This window comes from Salvelinus fontinalis, chromosome 10 (assembly GCF_029448725.1).
Source record: "Salvelinus fontinalis isolate EN_2023a chromosome 10, ASM2944872v1, whole genome shotgun sequence".
In the NCBI taxonomy this organism is placed as follows: Eukaryota; Metazoa; Chordata; class Actinopteri; order Salmoniformes; family Salmonidae; genus Salvelinus; species Salvelinus fontinalis.
In genome coordinates, this window is record NC_074674.1 from 16226241 (window position 1) to 16243215 (window position 16975).

The 16975-nt window shown below is 43.7% G+C and overlaps 1 protein-coding gene across 1 annotated transcript in view; it reads left to right on the forward strand.

The window, feature by feature from the left end:
* The window catches only part of fcho2 (FCH and mu domain containing endocytic adaptor 2), a 101566-nt gene extending 97937 nt beyond the window's left edge, over positions 1-3629 (forward strand). The window contains exon 25 of the mRNA XM_055935890.1: positions 50-3629. Within this exon, the coding sequence (XP_055791865.1) occupies positions 50-72 (23 nt within the window). The 3' untranslated portion in view covers positions 73-3629. The remainder of the gene's footprint in view (positions 1-49) is intronic.
* Positions 3630-16975: the final 13346 nt, after the last annotated feature.

A 16975-nucleotide genomic window follows, 5' to 3' on the forward strand; every position in this document is an offset into this window, starting at 1 on the left:
CGTGGTCTATACTGGGGTCTAATGTCTGTGTTGTTCCTTATTCTCCTAGGTCGTTACATGGCAGACTGTTGAGTAGGCACACCGGCCTGGACCCCCAAGCACAACGGCTCTATTGAAAGTTTTTATTTTCAATATTTTAGTCCTTTTTGTCATATTTATGGAACGGGAGGGTTAGAGGGGAGAGGTGCAGCGAATACAACAGGTTTTTGTGACACATCCAGACATTTTGGGAAGCGTCTTAATATTATGTCCCAATGCACCTGTCTGTCCCCGGGAATAGAGAAGAGAGCTTCTTACTGCAGTAAAGCAGCACTGAGTATTGAACACTGTTTAAAAATAATAATAAAATAAAAATAAACATTGGGCTGTCAGGAAATGGAAAGGTATAGATATTGAGAAGTGTAATGCTTTCTGATTTAATTCAGACTTTTATAAAGTCAGAATCGTAGTGTTTTGTTATGTATAGGTGACAATGTATGGCATATATATAAATATATATATATTATATCAACAACAAAAAATTGGGGGGAAAATTATGCACTAACAATCTTTCCAGACATTTTATTTTCTCTCCTTTGTAAATGTTCTGTGTATTCCACTGAAGCTCTTGAGTAACAAAGATTTTGTGTAAAACAGTGAGAAGAGAAGATGTGAGAAGGCCAAACTTTCTTCCCTCACCCCTCTCTCCTTCTCTTCTCCAGTCGAAATACGGTCGCTGAGTATTGTACTTTAGACATAACTCGAGATCTCTTTTTACAGAATTTTTTTTTTCTGGGCTCTTTCTATTCTGATTGTGTGCAATGAAGAAATTGAAGTAGAAGCTGTCTTAAACTGAACAGCTTCTCTAAAACTGTCATGGCACAAGCTTAATTGGTTGTATGTTGCTTCAGACAACCATACAAAGTACATTTTAAGTGTTCTCGTTCAAAGGCAAAAAACAATTTGTGGGCTGCACGTTTCGTCACAATATTGTTTTGAACATTGGTTTTTAGGACGGATGGCCGACTGATCATTCCACTCAATGCATTGTCAATTGGTGCCGATGAATATTAATCAAAAGTGCGTTACAGTGGCTTGGAAATATAATTACATTACTAAAGAAGGCAAATAATTCGTAGGAAAACCTTTTGTTATCATTTTGATGTTGCTATATTGACTTTAGATGCAGTATAATGTTTGCTGGCTAGCTAAGACTGAGCGGAATCTACCGGATAGCTAACGTTAGCATTGCTAGCTATTTTTGACGAACTGTGCTAAGTAAGAAATGTTGTTATATCTGCATAAAGTACATTTGACAACATGATAATGATGGCAAAGTTGTTTCTTACTAAATATTTGCCGACTTGAGCAATGTCATCGTATTTCCATGCCACTATAGTGTAATTTAGACAAAACGGTCATTAGCCCCCGTTCTACATTTGGGTATCAATATGGCTGTGACGCCTAGAACATTGATAACAATGGCAATGACACGGCCGAGTGGCAGGCGCAACCCATACTTAACTGACCTCAGTGCCTCTTCTTTACTGTGGATAAATTCATAGAGAAACGTGCCTATCTTTTCTTTCTGCCCTTTTGTATGTTACAAAAAACACCGCTAACAAAAAAAGAATGCACTAATCTTGTGCCTGTTGTTGTTTTATAATAGTACTGTTTTCGGACATTGAAAGGAAAATGCCTCCAGTTTCTACACCAGTCAAACCCAAAGGCATCTTGTCTTCCAGAAACCACTGATCCAGTGGACTCACTGTCTCAGTTCTCTCTTTGCTACGATGTCACCTTTTGAAAGTCTTTTCTATCTTGGGTATTTTTCTCTCTTTGATCAGAGAGCGAGAGATCTTTGTGCCCAAAAAGCCTGTCTATTTAAGAGCACTGGGCAGCCTACTGACCTAGCTTCTTAATCAAAATCAGGCCAAATCAATTCTAGAAATGCCTTAAGAAAATATACCTTGACATCTGTTGATGACGGTAATATAACGCTATCCAGTCGGGATAGGTTACATACTGTAACTGCCATGTTTGCCTGTGAGGAGAGAGACAGAGGTTCTTGGTGCTGACTCGATGTCATACTGAGTGATTCATTCTTGCCTTATATACCAATGGAGGACCAGTATCTAGACGGGCTACATCTAGATGGAGGGATATGCATACACGTTATGTAGCAGTTAGTTCTATCAATATCACAAAGATGTTTTTTTGTATGCCTTTTTTATCCAATGCCTCCTCACCCAAAACCATTGTTTTGACATAGGTATAGGTAAATGATCAGTAGTGTATTGTCATTACAAACATTGATCATGGGCATATCAGCAACACTGTGATTGTGGACTATTTTCTAAAGGTCCCTCTAGGCATTGTAGGTTACTTCAATACTAGATTTGTACTGTTACTGTCAATCCTGTATGTGGCCATCTGACCACTGTATCCTTGTAGACACCTGGTCTTTGGAGCAGTTAGGGTTTGATACTGTTAACGTTCTCGCTGCTTCTGAAATGACAGCCTATGCCCCACAGTATATAGTTCAATTATTTTGTTTAATAGTAGTGCACTACGGAATAGTAGTGCACTACGCCATTTCAGAGGCACTATGAGTAGATCTGGTTAATCCAAGCCTTTCTCTTACTTGTATAAAAAGGTGCCTTTCGTCACATCGCTTACTAGTTCATATGTGATCCGCCCATAGAGATAGATAGAGGACTCATCTCCATATATATCCATCTCGACTCTATGTATCTCTATCTATTTCTATTTATTTCTGTATCCAACCTGTCCTCAAAAATAAAACTGTTCAGTACAACAACAAAATACTTAGTCCATATGTGGCCACAGAATTGAATAACTATGAGAAAGAAGTAATTATTGTTTAACAATGTTGAATCCAGAAGCATTTTTTTAAATATGATTTGTTTTGTACACAGTACGATTCGGTCAAGATTTTGTTTTGTAGGGCATGGATTAATCTGAATCGCCGCTGTTTTATTGGAAATGTTTAAATTGTATGTAAAAAAATAAAATAATTTAAAGATGAGGTTTGCAACCTTCAGTAGCATTGTAGAGGCAGATACTCACTTTAGTTGTATGATGGGTAAAATAATACACCAAAAAACTCAACATTTATTTAAATCTCAAGAACACTATGACACCATACTGTCCCAACCAAATGATGTGAGGTTATCTGAATGGAGTTTACTAAACGAAAGCATTAGCAGGTAGCAGGTGAGGAACGTTTAGAGTGGAACAACATATTCTTTGTGGCGTTCTCCTTTAAACAGCACAGGCTACTCTCGATTCACCCCTTCGATCAGAGAAACCCCACACAGAAACGGGAATATATATTCAACGTACATTTAGCAAGCTGGTTCTTGCTGTCTCTACATATCACCCTGTGATTTTTTTTGGGGGGGGGGGGGGGCTTGTCATTATGGTAATTCTTTGCATGTCTGTCAAAAGGAGAGTTTTAAAAAAAGCTAAATTGTGTGTATATGATTTCTCATGAAATGTACATTTTTACAAATATCTCAGACACTTTTTTTCTGTTCTTCTCTTCATGATCGATCTCAATATGCCTGTATTAAATGTGTAATATATGAATATATACATGTGTATATAAAAATGACTACTTAAAATGGTGTCTCTTGTATGTTTTTTTTTCTTCCTGTGCACCTGTGTGAATCATCTAGATTCTAAATGCAGATCCTAAATTGATGATGATGCCTTATAAGGCTATTGTCAAGGGGAGATCATTCAGAGATCACTATCATGTCAACAACAAAAAATCTGACATGAACCCTATGTCAACTAAAGGTAAATTCATAACTAGGTCACTGTGTGCAAGAACAATCTGTAAGGGACACACTTGCATAATATTGCTTTTTAAGAGATGACGGTTGAGATAGAGCCTTGATTTAGGTCTGATTTGTGTTTGGGGATCTCAACAAGCCCAGGCTCTGAATGAAAAACAGAGGGTGATGAGACCTTGTTTGTATGAACCCTATTACACCAGTGCATTCGGAGCAATTTTCTCACTGACCTTCCAGAGACCTTATTATGTCCAGCTGACTGGCCTTTGCCTCTCTTCTCCTGTCCTGGCTTCATTCAGCCTCACAATGACTTTAGAGTTTTTAAGTCAACAAATGACCGGTTACTGTTAGGATGACAATATTCTCAGAGTTTTATGATTTTAGTATAGGGGAAAGGACTTGAAGTGGAATAAATATAACCTGATAGCCTTACTATACTCACTGCTCATATGAACAGTCCTGGCTGTGTCTTTTTCTTCAGGCAGGCTGAGTTGGCCTTCAGAGACTAGCAACACATCCAATGAATTCAATATGAATTCACTGGTACACCTTTTAGCCTAATTTATTCAGCTAATTAGCCCTCTGACACTCTCACAATCTGTGAGACATAATTGTGTGTACATACCCACCCACCCATGTGTGAGTATGTGTGCGTGCATTGCTTAATTTTGCTCATGTCTGACCATTTTGTTTCATAAAGTTCCATATTGCCACTGTCTGTACAGCATACTCTATTCAAGATGTATCATTCTGAACATTTCATAATGAGGGCATTGAAGCTATTTCGCATGTGATGTATACGCAGTGGCCTACAGTAGGCCGACCATCAGAGAGAGGGAGTGTGTCACGGGAGACGAGATGAGAGCATCAGGCTCTGAGGCTGAGGTAATGGCGTGTGCGTCCGGGCACTACATCGCCTCCTTGTGCATATTTACACAGTCAGTCATGCCTTATGTCACAGCTGCTCCACTTCCAGACCTCCTTGCTAATTGAAATAAAGCTTCTCTGAGCCGCCTGGTGGGTCGGCCCGCCGGTCCACAGGCACATGTGTGAACCATCACCATGTTCCCTTCTCTCTCTCTCTCTCCCTTTCCCCCCTTCCCCCACCACCACCTCACTCAGACCTCTGACTGTGGTGTGTGTGCTGGGCATGGACTCTGAGTGTGTGTGTGTGCACAAATTCAACGTCATGTGTCTAATCCACGAACAGCATTAATCTAGATCAGGTATTCCAAAACTGGGGTGCGCCAAATAAAAATGTGATTCACATTTATTTATTTTTTATAATTTAAAATAATCTTCACATTTTCCAATATGGCTATACAGTTGGGTGAGTTTTTTTTCTCGCCTGAGTAGCCTCGTTTCACTGCCAAAAATACAATTAGGCCATCTAGTGTTCAGCGAAACAACAACACAATGTCAAATACAGGTAGCTTAGTCAAATAATTAAATTCCAATCACATTAACCATTACTCTCTCGCGGGAATTCCACTAACGGTCCGTATGTAGCCAAACGTAGCTGCTGCTCATCCTGTTTGCTCGAAAATGGATAAATGGTTAAAAAAAGTAAGGCCGCGTCCATAGAGACACATACCAGTTCTACTGGTAGTACTGCTACTACCAGCAGTACTACACCTGCACCTGTTGACGACACAAGTTGTTCTGCTTCCACGAGCACATCCAATGCTAGCATCAGTAATTCTACATTTGTTGTTAGCCCAGCTAGCATGGACATTGACAGAATCTGACTCAGCCGAAGAATAGAGAGAGCGGTAGCCCTCTTACTCGGGAAAGCACCGAACAACAGACAGGGACGTTGGACCATCGAAGAGGAGCAAATATGATGAGAACTACATAGATTTTTGGTTCACTTATATTGGGAGTAGTGCCTTTCCTCAGCCACAGTGTGTTATATGTGCTAAAGTACTATCTCACAACTCGATGAAACCTTCATTCTTGTGCAGACATTTAGAAACAAAACATGCCAATTTGAAAAATAAACCACAGGAGGTTTTTGAGCGAGAATTAAGACAACCTCAAAGTAGTAAGATGTATAAAAGCAATAGATACCATTAATAAGAAGGGATTAGAAGCATCTTATATGGTGAGCTACCGAGTGGCTAGGACAGGCAATCCCCATGCTATTGTGGAGGATTTAATTCTTCCTGCTGCCGCAGATATGGCTGGGACAATGCTGGAGGAAAAGGCCCAAAAAACTATACAGACAATGTCTTCATCAAACAACACTGTTTCACGACACATCGGTGACATGGATGGAGATGTTGTGAAACAATTACTGCTTCGTATACAAACCAGTGAATTCTATGCGTTATAGCTGGATGAGTCAACAGGCGGGCCTGGCACAGCTCCTGGTATATGCCCGTTACGTTTATGGGGGGTCAATTAAAGAAGACATCCTCTTCTGCAAACCACTGGAAACCAGGACAACAGGAGAGGATATTTATAAAATACTGGACAGCTTTGTGACATCAAATGGACTTTGGTGGTCAATAATTGTTGGTATCTGTACTGATGGCGCAAAAGCCATGACAGGGAGACATAGTGGAGTGGTAACGCGGGTGCAAGCAGTTGCTCCTGATGCCACTTGGGTACACTGCAGCATCCACCGAGAGGCTCTTGCTGCCAAGGGATTGCCTGACAGCTTGAAATACGTTTTGGACACTACAGTGAAAATGGTAACTTTGTTAAAGCAAGGCCCCTGAACTCTTGCGTATTTTCTGCATTATGCAATGCTATGGGCAGCGACCGCTTTTACAACATACAGAAGTGTGCTGGTTATCAAGGGGGAAAGTATTGATGCGTTTTTTTTATTGAGTGACGAGCTTAAAACATTTTTTACTGACCATCATTTTCACTTGTCAGACCGCTTGCATGATGACGAGTTTCTCACACGACTGGCCTTTTTCTCACCTGAATGATCTGAATCTAGGATTACAGAGACTCTCGGCAACTATATTCAATGTGCGGGACAAAATTGAGGCTATGATTAAGAAGTTGGAGCTCTTCTCTGTATGCATTAACAAGGACAACACACAGGTCTTTCTGTCATTGTATGATTTTTTGTGTGCAAATGAACTCAAGCTTACGGACAATGTCAAATGTGATATAGCGAATGTTTGAAGGGGACTAAAAAAAGTTTGCCAACCACTGATCTAGATGATCAGTGAGTCTGGAGTTGACTGAGAGGGTCTACGAGGGTGTTGTAGGTTGAACAAAATCTATTTGAGAGACTACAGTGTACACTTAGACTATAGCCCTGAAGGTCTATGAATCTGGTGTGGATTGAGGGGGTCAGTGTGTCTGATGTACTCTGTACGGATATGTATCTGGTATAGATTGAGATTGTGTGTCTGGCGTAGATTGAGAGGGTCTGGGCCTCAGATGGACTCCGATTGAGCCTGGAGCACAGGGAGCAGTTGGCCTTTCCTGGCTGCCATCACACACACACACAGAGTCATATTTGTCCAGAGGCCCAGTGGAGCCATAGACATGAGTTATTTTAGAAATCAGAGAACGAGAGCAACATCAGTTACATTTAATTGATGTGCTTATTTGATCTCTCTCTCAAACATGAGGAAAACCATCTGAACAAACAGGGATGGTGTAAGTTTATTACATTAATATGGATTCCTATCCTCCTTCGCCACGCTCTAAAGCCCAGAAGACCTCTTCAGTATAACTCAGAGCTTGAAGTGGTACAGTTTACATCCAGGGGAATGGTCTCTCATCATATTTTCCTTTAGAAGAGCAGCTCAAGTCCCATGTGCATCCCCAATGGTATCCTATTCCCTACATAGTGCATTACTTTGACCAGAGCCTATGGGTTTCTGGTCAAAAGTAGTGCACTATATATATGTAATCGGGTACCATTGGTGACGCAGTCCCTGAACTATTCATCCCCGCTCACTGAAAATAGGAACAAAAGGACAGGTTTCAGGACCTTTCTTTCCAATGTGATAGAACATGTATCTCTAGCTATTATTCAGTTGCATACATGTACTATTTTCCCTGCTTTTTATAGTGTATTTGTCAAGTTGAGTATTCACTTACTGACTCACATACATTGGCATGTCACATGAAGAAAATAATTCACGACCAGTTAGTGTCGGTACATACATCAATTATCCCGTATTTAAATCTTATTATCAAAATGACAGTCTCTTCTCAATTGGTATTCTGTGTTTGTATATTCCATAACACACTAAGAAAATGGCGCCGGAGAAGAAGGCAGACGCTTTATTTGTACCCAACCGATTGTGTTTTTTTGTACGTTTATTAGCATTTTTGTAACTTCTTTTATTACTTATTTTGTGCATAATGTTGCCGCTACCGTCTCTTATGACCGAAAATAACTTCTGGACATCAGGACTGCAATTACTCACCACAGACGGGCAGAATCCTTTTTTTCCTTTAACGAGTCTGACGAGCCCGATGTGAACGATATACTGCTTTCTCGGAAACAGGCCCAGATCCCTGTGATTTGCGTGAAGAGAAGGCGGAGAAAAAGAGGCTAGGGGGCGGGCTGCCTTCTGAGAATTCGTAGGTGATCGAATAAACCCCCACTTCCTTCCATTCTGCTAGCAAATGTGCAATCTTTGGAAAATTAAATCGATGACCTACGCGCAAGATTAAACTTCCAACGGAACATTCAACACTGCAATATCTTATACTTCACGGAGTCGGGGCTGAATGACTACACTATCAACATACAGCCAGCTGGCGGCAGGGTAGCCTAGTGGTTAGAGCGTTGGGCTAGTAACTGCAAGGCTGCAAGTTCAAATCCCAGAGCTGACAAGGTGCAAATCTGTCATTCTGCCCCTGAACAAGGCAGTTAACCCACTGTTCTTAGGCCGTCATTGAAAATAAGAATTTGTTCTTAATTGACTTGCCTAATTAAATAAAGGTAAATTATTAAAAAAATACGCTGTAACGGCAGGATAGAACAGCAGCATCTGGTAAGACAAAGGGCGGCGGGCTATGTGTTTTTGTAAATAACAGCTGGTGCACGATATCTAAGGAAGTTTCAAGCTATTGCTTTTCTGAGGTAATGTGGTCTACAGCTTATCATGAGATACTCTATCTATCTAGAGAGTTTTCATCTATATTTTTCGTAGCTATTTACATACCACCACCGTCAGAGGCTGGCACTAAGATAACATTGAATGAGCTGTATTCCGCCATAAGCAAATAAGAAAACACTCACCCAGAGGCGGCGCTCCTACTTGCCGGGGACTTTAATGCAGAGAAACTTAAATCCGTTTTACAAAATTTCTATCAGCATGTTAAATGTGCAACCAGAGGGAAAAAACTCTGGACCACCTTTACTCCACACACAGAGACACATACAAAGCTCTCTCCTGCCCTCCATTTGGCAAAGCTGACCATAATTATATCCTCCTGATTCCTGCTTACAAGCACCAGTGACTAGATCAATAAAAAAGTGGTCAGATGAAGCAGATGCTAAGCTACAGGACTGTTTTGCTATCACAGACTGGAATATGTTCCGCGATTCCTCCGATGACATTGACGAGTACACCATATCAGTCATTGGCTTCATCAATAAGTGCATCAATTACGTCGTCCCCACAGTGACCGTACGTACCTACCCCAACCAGAAGCCACATGGATAACAGGCAACATCCACACTGAGCTAAAGGCTAGAGCTGCCGCTTTCAAGGAGCGGGACTCTAACCCGGAAGCTTATAAGAAATCCCGCTATGCCCTCCGACGAACCATCAAACAGGCAAAGTGTCAATACAGGACTAAGATCAAATCGTACTACACCGGCTCCGATGCTCGACGGATGTGGCAGGGCTTGCAAACCATTACAGACTCCAAAGGGAAGCACAGCTGAGAGCTGCCCAGTGACACAAGCCTACCAGACGAGCTAAACTACTTCTATGCTCGCTTTGAGGCAAATAACACTGAAACATGCATGAGAGCACCAGCTGTTCCAGAAGACTCTGTGATCACTCTCTCCGCAGCTGATAAGTAAGACCTGTCACGATTGTCGTCGGGAGAAGGAGAGGAGGACCAAGGTGCAACGTGGTAAGTGTTGATATTTTTTATAAAACAACTGAACACTGAACAAACAACAAAAACGACAAACGAACAGTCCTGTAAGGTGACGAAAAACACTAAACAGAAAATAATCACCCACAACTCAAAATGGGAAAACAGGCTACCTAAGTATGGCTCTCAGAGACAACGATAGACAGCTGCCTCTGATTGAGAACCATACCAGGCCAAACACATAGAAATAGAAAACCTAGACCTACAACATAGAATACCCACCCACATCACACCCTGACCAAACTAAAAATAGAAACATACAAAGCAATCTATGGTCAGGGCGTGACAGTACCCCCTCCCAAAGGTGCAGACTCCGGCCGCAAAACCTGAACCAATAGGGGAGGGTCTGGGTGGGCATTTCACCACGGTGGCGGCTCTGGTGCGGGACGTAGACCCCACTCCACTTTAGTCTTGGCCCCCTTGTGTAGCGCCTCTGGAGTGGCGACCCTTGCCGCCGACCCCGGACTGGGGACCCTTACAACGGACCCTGAATAGGAGGGAAACTCTGGCAGCGCCGGACAGGCGGGAGGCTCTGGCAGCGCCGGACAGGCGGGAGGCTCTGGCAGCGCCGGACAGGCGGGAGGCTCTGGCAGGGCCGGACTGGAGAGAGAACCTGGAGGGAGGAGACGGAGAGATAGCCCTGGTGCGTGGGGCTGCCACAGGACCCACCAGGCTGGGGAGACCTACAGGAGGCCTGGTGCGTGGAGCAGGCCCCGGATGGACTGGGCTGTGGGGGAGCACTGGAGCTGTGGTGCGCAGCCTTGGCACCACTCCTCCTGGCTGGATGACCACTTTAGCCCGGACCCTCCAGAGTGCAGGCATAGGTTGAACCGGGCTGTGGGGGAGCACTGGAGATCTGGTGCATACCACTCGCACCTCTCCCTTAGGCTCAATGCCCACATTCGCCCGGCACGGGCGGAGCGCAGGCATAGGACGCACTGCACCCTCCCAGAGCCCTGAGACACAGCACGCAGAAACGCCAAAACGGAGTACCGGAGACCAAACACGCTGAGCCGGCACAATACGCCCTGGCTGGATGCCCACTCTCGCATGGCACTTGCGGGGGGCTGGCCTATAGCGCTCCGGGCTATGAGCACGTACTGGCAACACCGTGCGCTTCACCGCATAACACGGTGCCTGACCAGTAACGCGCTGCTTACGATAAGCACGGGGAGTTGGCTCAGGTCTATTGCCTGACTCCACCAATCTCCCCGTGTGCCTCCCCCAAAAGATTTGGGGGGGCTGCCTCTCGTGCCTGTTGCGCTGCCTTACCTCATATCGCCGCCGCTCAGCTTTAGCTGCCTCCAGTTCTTCTTTGGGGCGGCGATATTCCCCAGCCTGTGCCCAGGGTACCTTATCGTCCAATATCTCCTCCCATGTCCATTTCTCCAGATATCACTGCCTCTCTATACCACGCTGCTTGGTCCTTTCTTGGTGGGTGATTATGTCACGAACATCGTCGGGAGAAGGAGAGGAGGACCAAGGTGCAGCGTGGTAAGTGTTCATATTTTTAATAAAACAACTGAACACTGAACAAACAACAAAAACGACAAACGAACTGTCCTGTAAGGTGACGAAAAACACTAAACAGAAAATAATCACCCACAACTCAAAATGGGAAAACAGGCTACCTAAGTATGGCTCTCAATCAGAGACAACGATAGACAGCTGCCTCTGATTGAGAACCATACCAGGCCAAACACATAGAATTAGAAAACCTAGACCTACAACATAGAATACCCACCCACATCACACCCTGACCAAACTAAAAATAGAAACATACAAAGCAATCTACGGTCAGGGAGTGACAAGACCTTTAAACAGGTCAACATTCACAAGGCCGCAGGGCCTAATGTATTATCAGGACGTGTACTGCGAGCATGCGCTGACCAACTTGCAAGTGTCTTCACTGACATTTTCAACCTCACCCTGTCCGAGTCTGTAATACTAACATGTTTTAAGCAGACCACCATAGTGCCTGTGCCCAAGAACCCTAAGGTAAGCTGCCTAAATGACTACTGACCCGTAGCACTCACATCTGTAGCCATGAAGTGCTTTGAAAGGCTGGTCATGGCTCACATCAACACCATTATCACAGAAACTCTAGACCCACTCCAATTTGCATACCGCCCCAACAGATCCACAGATAATGCAATCTCTATTGCACTCTCTATTGCATACACTAACCTTTCCCACCTGTACAAAAGGAACCCCTATTTGAGAATGCTATTCATTGATAGCTCAGCGTTCAACACCGTAGTGCCCACGAAGCTCATCAATAAGCTAAGGACCCTGGGACTTAACACCTCCCTCTGCAACTGGGTCCTGGACTTCCTGACAGGCCGACCCCAGGTGGTAAGGGTAGGTAACAACACATCCGCCATGCTGATCCTCAACACAGGGTCCCCTCAGGGGTGCGTGCTCAGTCCCCTCCTCTACTCCCTGTTCACTCATGACTGCATGGCCAGGCACAACTCCAATACCAAGTTTGCTGATGACACAACAGTGGTAGGCCTGATCACCGACAACGACGAGACAGCCTATAGGGAGGAGGTCAGAGACCTGGCCATGTGGTGCCAGGACAACAACCTCTTCCTCAATGTTATCAAGACAAAGGAGGTGATTGTGGACTACAGGAAAAAGAGGACCGAGCACGCCCCCATTCTCATCAATGGGGCTGCAGTGGAGCAGGTTGAGAGCTTCAAGTTCCTTGGTGTCCACATCGCCAACAAACTAACATGATCCAAGCACACCAAGACAGTCATGAAGAGGGCACGACAAAACCTATTCCCCCTCAGGAGACTGAAAAGATTTGGCATGGGTCCTCAGATCCTCAAAAGGTTCTACAGCCGCACCATCGAGAGCATTCTGACTGGTTGCATCACTGCCTGGTATGGCAACTGCTCGGCCTTCGACCGCAATGCACTACAGAGAGTAGTGCGAACGGGGCCAAGCTTCCTGCCATCCAGGACCTCTATACCAGGCGGTGTCAGAGGAAGGCCTTAAAAATTGTCAAAGACTCCAGCCACCCTATTTTACACCCCTGCTACTCTCTGTTGTTATCATCTATGCATAGTCACTTTAATAACTCTACCTACATGTACATATTACCTCAACGAACCGGTGCCCCCGCACACTGACTCTGTACTGGTACCCTCCTGTATATAGTCTCGCTATTGTTATTTTACTGATGCTCTTTAATTACTTGTTACTTTTATTGTTACTTTTAAAGTACTGTCCACAGGCAAACATTTGAAAATCCTACCGGTTTATCTGAGCTTTTAGAACCTTTGCACAATGTATCTTTAGTAGCCAAGGTGTTTCCCAGAGCCTTTGTTAGTAATGTGGCTCTTATAAGCCTTTGCACATCTACGAGTGATCCAGATCACTCGTAGAGCCGGACCATTCGTAGAGAAGCAGAAAAATTAAAAATTTATTTACAGAAGATCTCCGCTACTAAATATAGCCTAAACATCTTGATTCTATATGATTCTATATGTCTGACTGTGACTGCTGACTGCTGATTACTTCAGAAGGAAGTTGAGTACAAATACAAAATGGCCAAAGTATTTGCAGTTGTTAAAAACAAGGGAAGGATAAAATGATGCTTCAATGAATACATAGACGATTGCATTAAAAGATACATAGGCTACATGGGCCTAAATAGGCTATTTTAATCCTATTGAAATCAATTTCATGTTCAGTCAATTAAGTTCTATTTTACAACTACGTTACTGTCTAAAATGTTGCCGCAATGTGTTTCATGATGTGTGACAACTTGCGCAATGATGTGCCCAATCTGTGATTTAGTGCATTATTATTGGGTTAGAGTCATAAACCACCTCAATCCGATCCTTATTCAGTATTGTGGAATAATTCTAATAGGCTGACCACACCTCGCTCGCGTTGCAAAATATATTTAGAAATCTATGTTATTCAATTATTGCACCCACACTGCTCGCGCGCGCCAACGAGTGTCTGCGTTGCCAAGGGCTAAAATAGAAGTTCAGTTCTATCAGTTCTATTTCTGACGCAGATCGCGCTGCAAGTACTGCCTCTCCCATCTCCTCATTGGTTTGTAGAAGTAGGTACCCACGTGCCATCTCCTCATTGGTTATACCCACGTGTGTGACTGAAGATGAACGAGGTCAGTGGCGGTAATGTACCTAAATTATGAAAGTTGCCAATCGCAATATAAAGTCAAGAGAAGAAAAAGCCTGGAAGGAAGAGAGATGACTAGAAACGATTCGGTTGGCCGTTTTATGTGTGGATTAATTGTCGGAGTAGAGGACCTTGGGCATTTCAGGTAAAATAACAACTCAATGTTTATATCCCAGGACAAATTAGCTAGCAACAGCAAGCTAGCTAAATAGGACAAATTAGCTATCAAGTGCAAATGCTTTTCGACCTGTCCCCAAATTAATGTAATGGGTTCAGAGTTTGTTTTTATATTTTAACCTGCGTGTCATGATCGCGTTTGGTGTGGGGGGACAAAATAAATTGATGCACGATGGCGCAGGCGCGCAGCCAGTTTGGGTTCCGTGTAATCGTAAAGGTAAGATTTGAATGGAGAAAGCTGATCTGAGAGCAGCGCTGATTTTCATTCGATCCTATCAGTATAAACACCTGGTCTACACAAACAATCATTCATTTATTACGTTTTTTTCTCCCCAATTGCGAGCCAATTACGATCTTGTCTCATCGCTGCAACTCACCAACGGGCTCGGGAGAGTCGAAGGTCGAGTCATGCGTCCTCCGAAACATGACCCGCCAAACCGCGCTTCTTAACTACCGTTCGCTTAACCCGGAAGCCAGCTGCACCAATGTATCAGAGGAAACACCGCTCAACTGACGACCAAAGTGGGTCGGACCTTCTTGTCTTAAAGTAATGATGGGCTGTCGTTTCTCTTTGCTTATTTGAGCTGTTCTTGTCATAATATGGACTTGGTCTTTTTTCAAATAGGGCCGTCTTCTGTATACCACCCCTACCTTGTCACAACAAAACTGATTGGCTTAAACGCATTAAGAAGGAAAGAAATCCACAAATTAACTTTTAACAAGGCACACCTGTTAATTGAAATGCATTCCAGGTGACTACCTAATGAAGCTGGTTGAGAGAATGCCAAGAGTGTGCAAAGCTGTCATCAAGGCAAAGGGTGGCTACTTTGAAGAATCTCAAATTTAACTTACTTAGTTACTACATGATTCCATGTGTTATTTCATAGTTTTGACGTCTTCATTATTATTATACAATGTAGAAAATTGTGAAAATAAAGGAAAACCCTCCTCGTCCGAGGAGGAGGAAGAGGTGTGTCCAAACTTTTGACTGGTACTGTGTACACATTTTACAAACACAGTATATTTTACTTTAGTTATTGTTCTTTTCAGTCCCACCCTTCATCTCCACTCAATCCCTCCCATCTATCTCTGAACACTATCCAGTTTTGTATTTGCCATATATTTTTCAACTGTGCTGTGACGTTTCATAAAAGTGGGTCCACCACAAGGAGTCGCTAGAGTGCGATGAGCCAAGTAAATCCCCCCCCCCCGGCTAAACCCTCCCCTAACCCGGACGACGCTGGGCCAATCGTGCGCCTCCCTATGGATCTCCTGGTCATGGCCAGTTGTGACACAGGACCGAACCCCAGGCTGTAGTGATGCCACAACACTGTGATGCAGTGCCTTAGACCGCTGTGACACTCGGGAGGCCTTGAACAACTCTTTTTACTGACTTGAAAGGCATGATTCGTTTTTCTAAGTGACTCGTTTATTTTTGTCGTTTGCTTGACCTGCTGGCCGCAATGACTACAGCAGGCTTAATATGCGCCCCTCCGCCTCAGCGGCTCATGAGAAGTGCTCCAACTACATAGTTGCAGGCATCAATAACAGCATAGAGAAGAAAAATACATGTTTAGAACTTGTAATTGATCGCATGGTGCAATAATTCATGCAATTCATTGATTATTGAATGTTATGATGGACACAGCTTTGTAGAAACATGCACACAGACTCTGCTGTTCACGAATATTGTACTTATCACCCATACAGCAGTCGGGCAATGCATTCCGCCAAGGGTTGTTCACAACCTAGTCCAGTTGTGGCGACAATTAGACCTCGTTTCAAATGTATCAATAAATAATATTATTTGCATGCCTAGCAATCAACAAATGTACATTGTTTAAAGCACACATTCACAAGTCTCAGTTATAAATGACCGCTCCGATAAGCCCCTTATGGTGAACGACATGTGAACAAGAGGCTTGTAGAATCAATGACTCTTTTGAGTTTTGAGTTTATTGTTCACCGGTAGGGGGTTATGCTTGTTCCGGACATCACTGACTCAAATGAACGAAATGAGTCAAAAGATGTATTATTTTGTTTGAACGAGTCAAAAATATCCAAGTCAGTAAAAGAGCCAAACTTCCCTTAACTAATTGGTCTAACGATGCATTTAGCGAACTTTCTCTCAATCTGCTTGTTTTGGAAACACTCTTAAAAAGTTGGCTCGTAAATAACATTGCATCTGGTACGATCTATCAACCCGTGACACTCTGTAGCCGTGAAGCACTTTGAAAGGCTGGTCATGGCTCACATCAACACCATCATCGCAGAAACCCATTCCAATTCGCATACCGCACCAACAGATCCACAGATGATGCAATCTCTATTGCACTCCACACTGGCCTTTCCCACCTGGACAAAAGGAACACCTACGTGAGAATGGTGTCCTCAAAGCTCATCGCTAAGGACCCTGGGACCAAACACCTCCCTCTGCAACTGGATCCTGGAGTTCCTGATGGGCCGCCCCCAGGTGGTAAGGGTAGGCAACAACACATTTGCCACACTGATCATCAACACGGGGGCCCCTCAGGGGTGTGTGCTCAGTACCCTCCTGTACTCCCTGTTCACTCACGACTGTGTGGCCAAGTACGACTCCAATACCATCATTAAGTTTGCAGACGACACAGCGGTGGTAAGCCTGTTCACCGACAACGATGAGACAGCCTATAGGGAGAAGGTGCCAGGACAACAACCTCTCCCTCAACGTTATCAAGACAAAGGAGCTGATCGTGGACTACAGG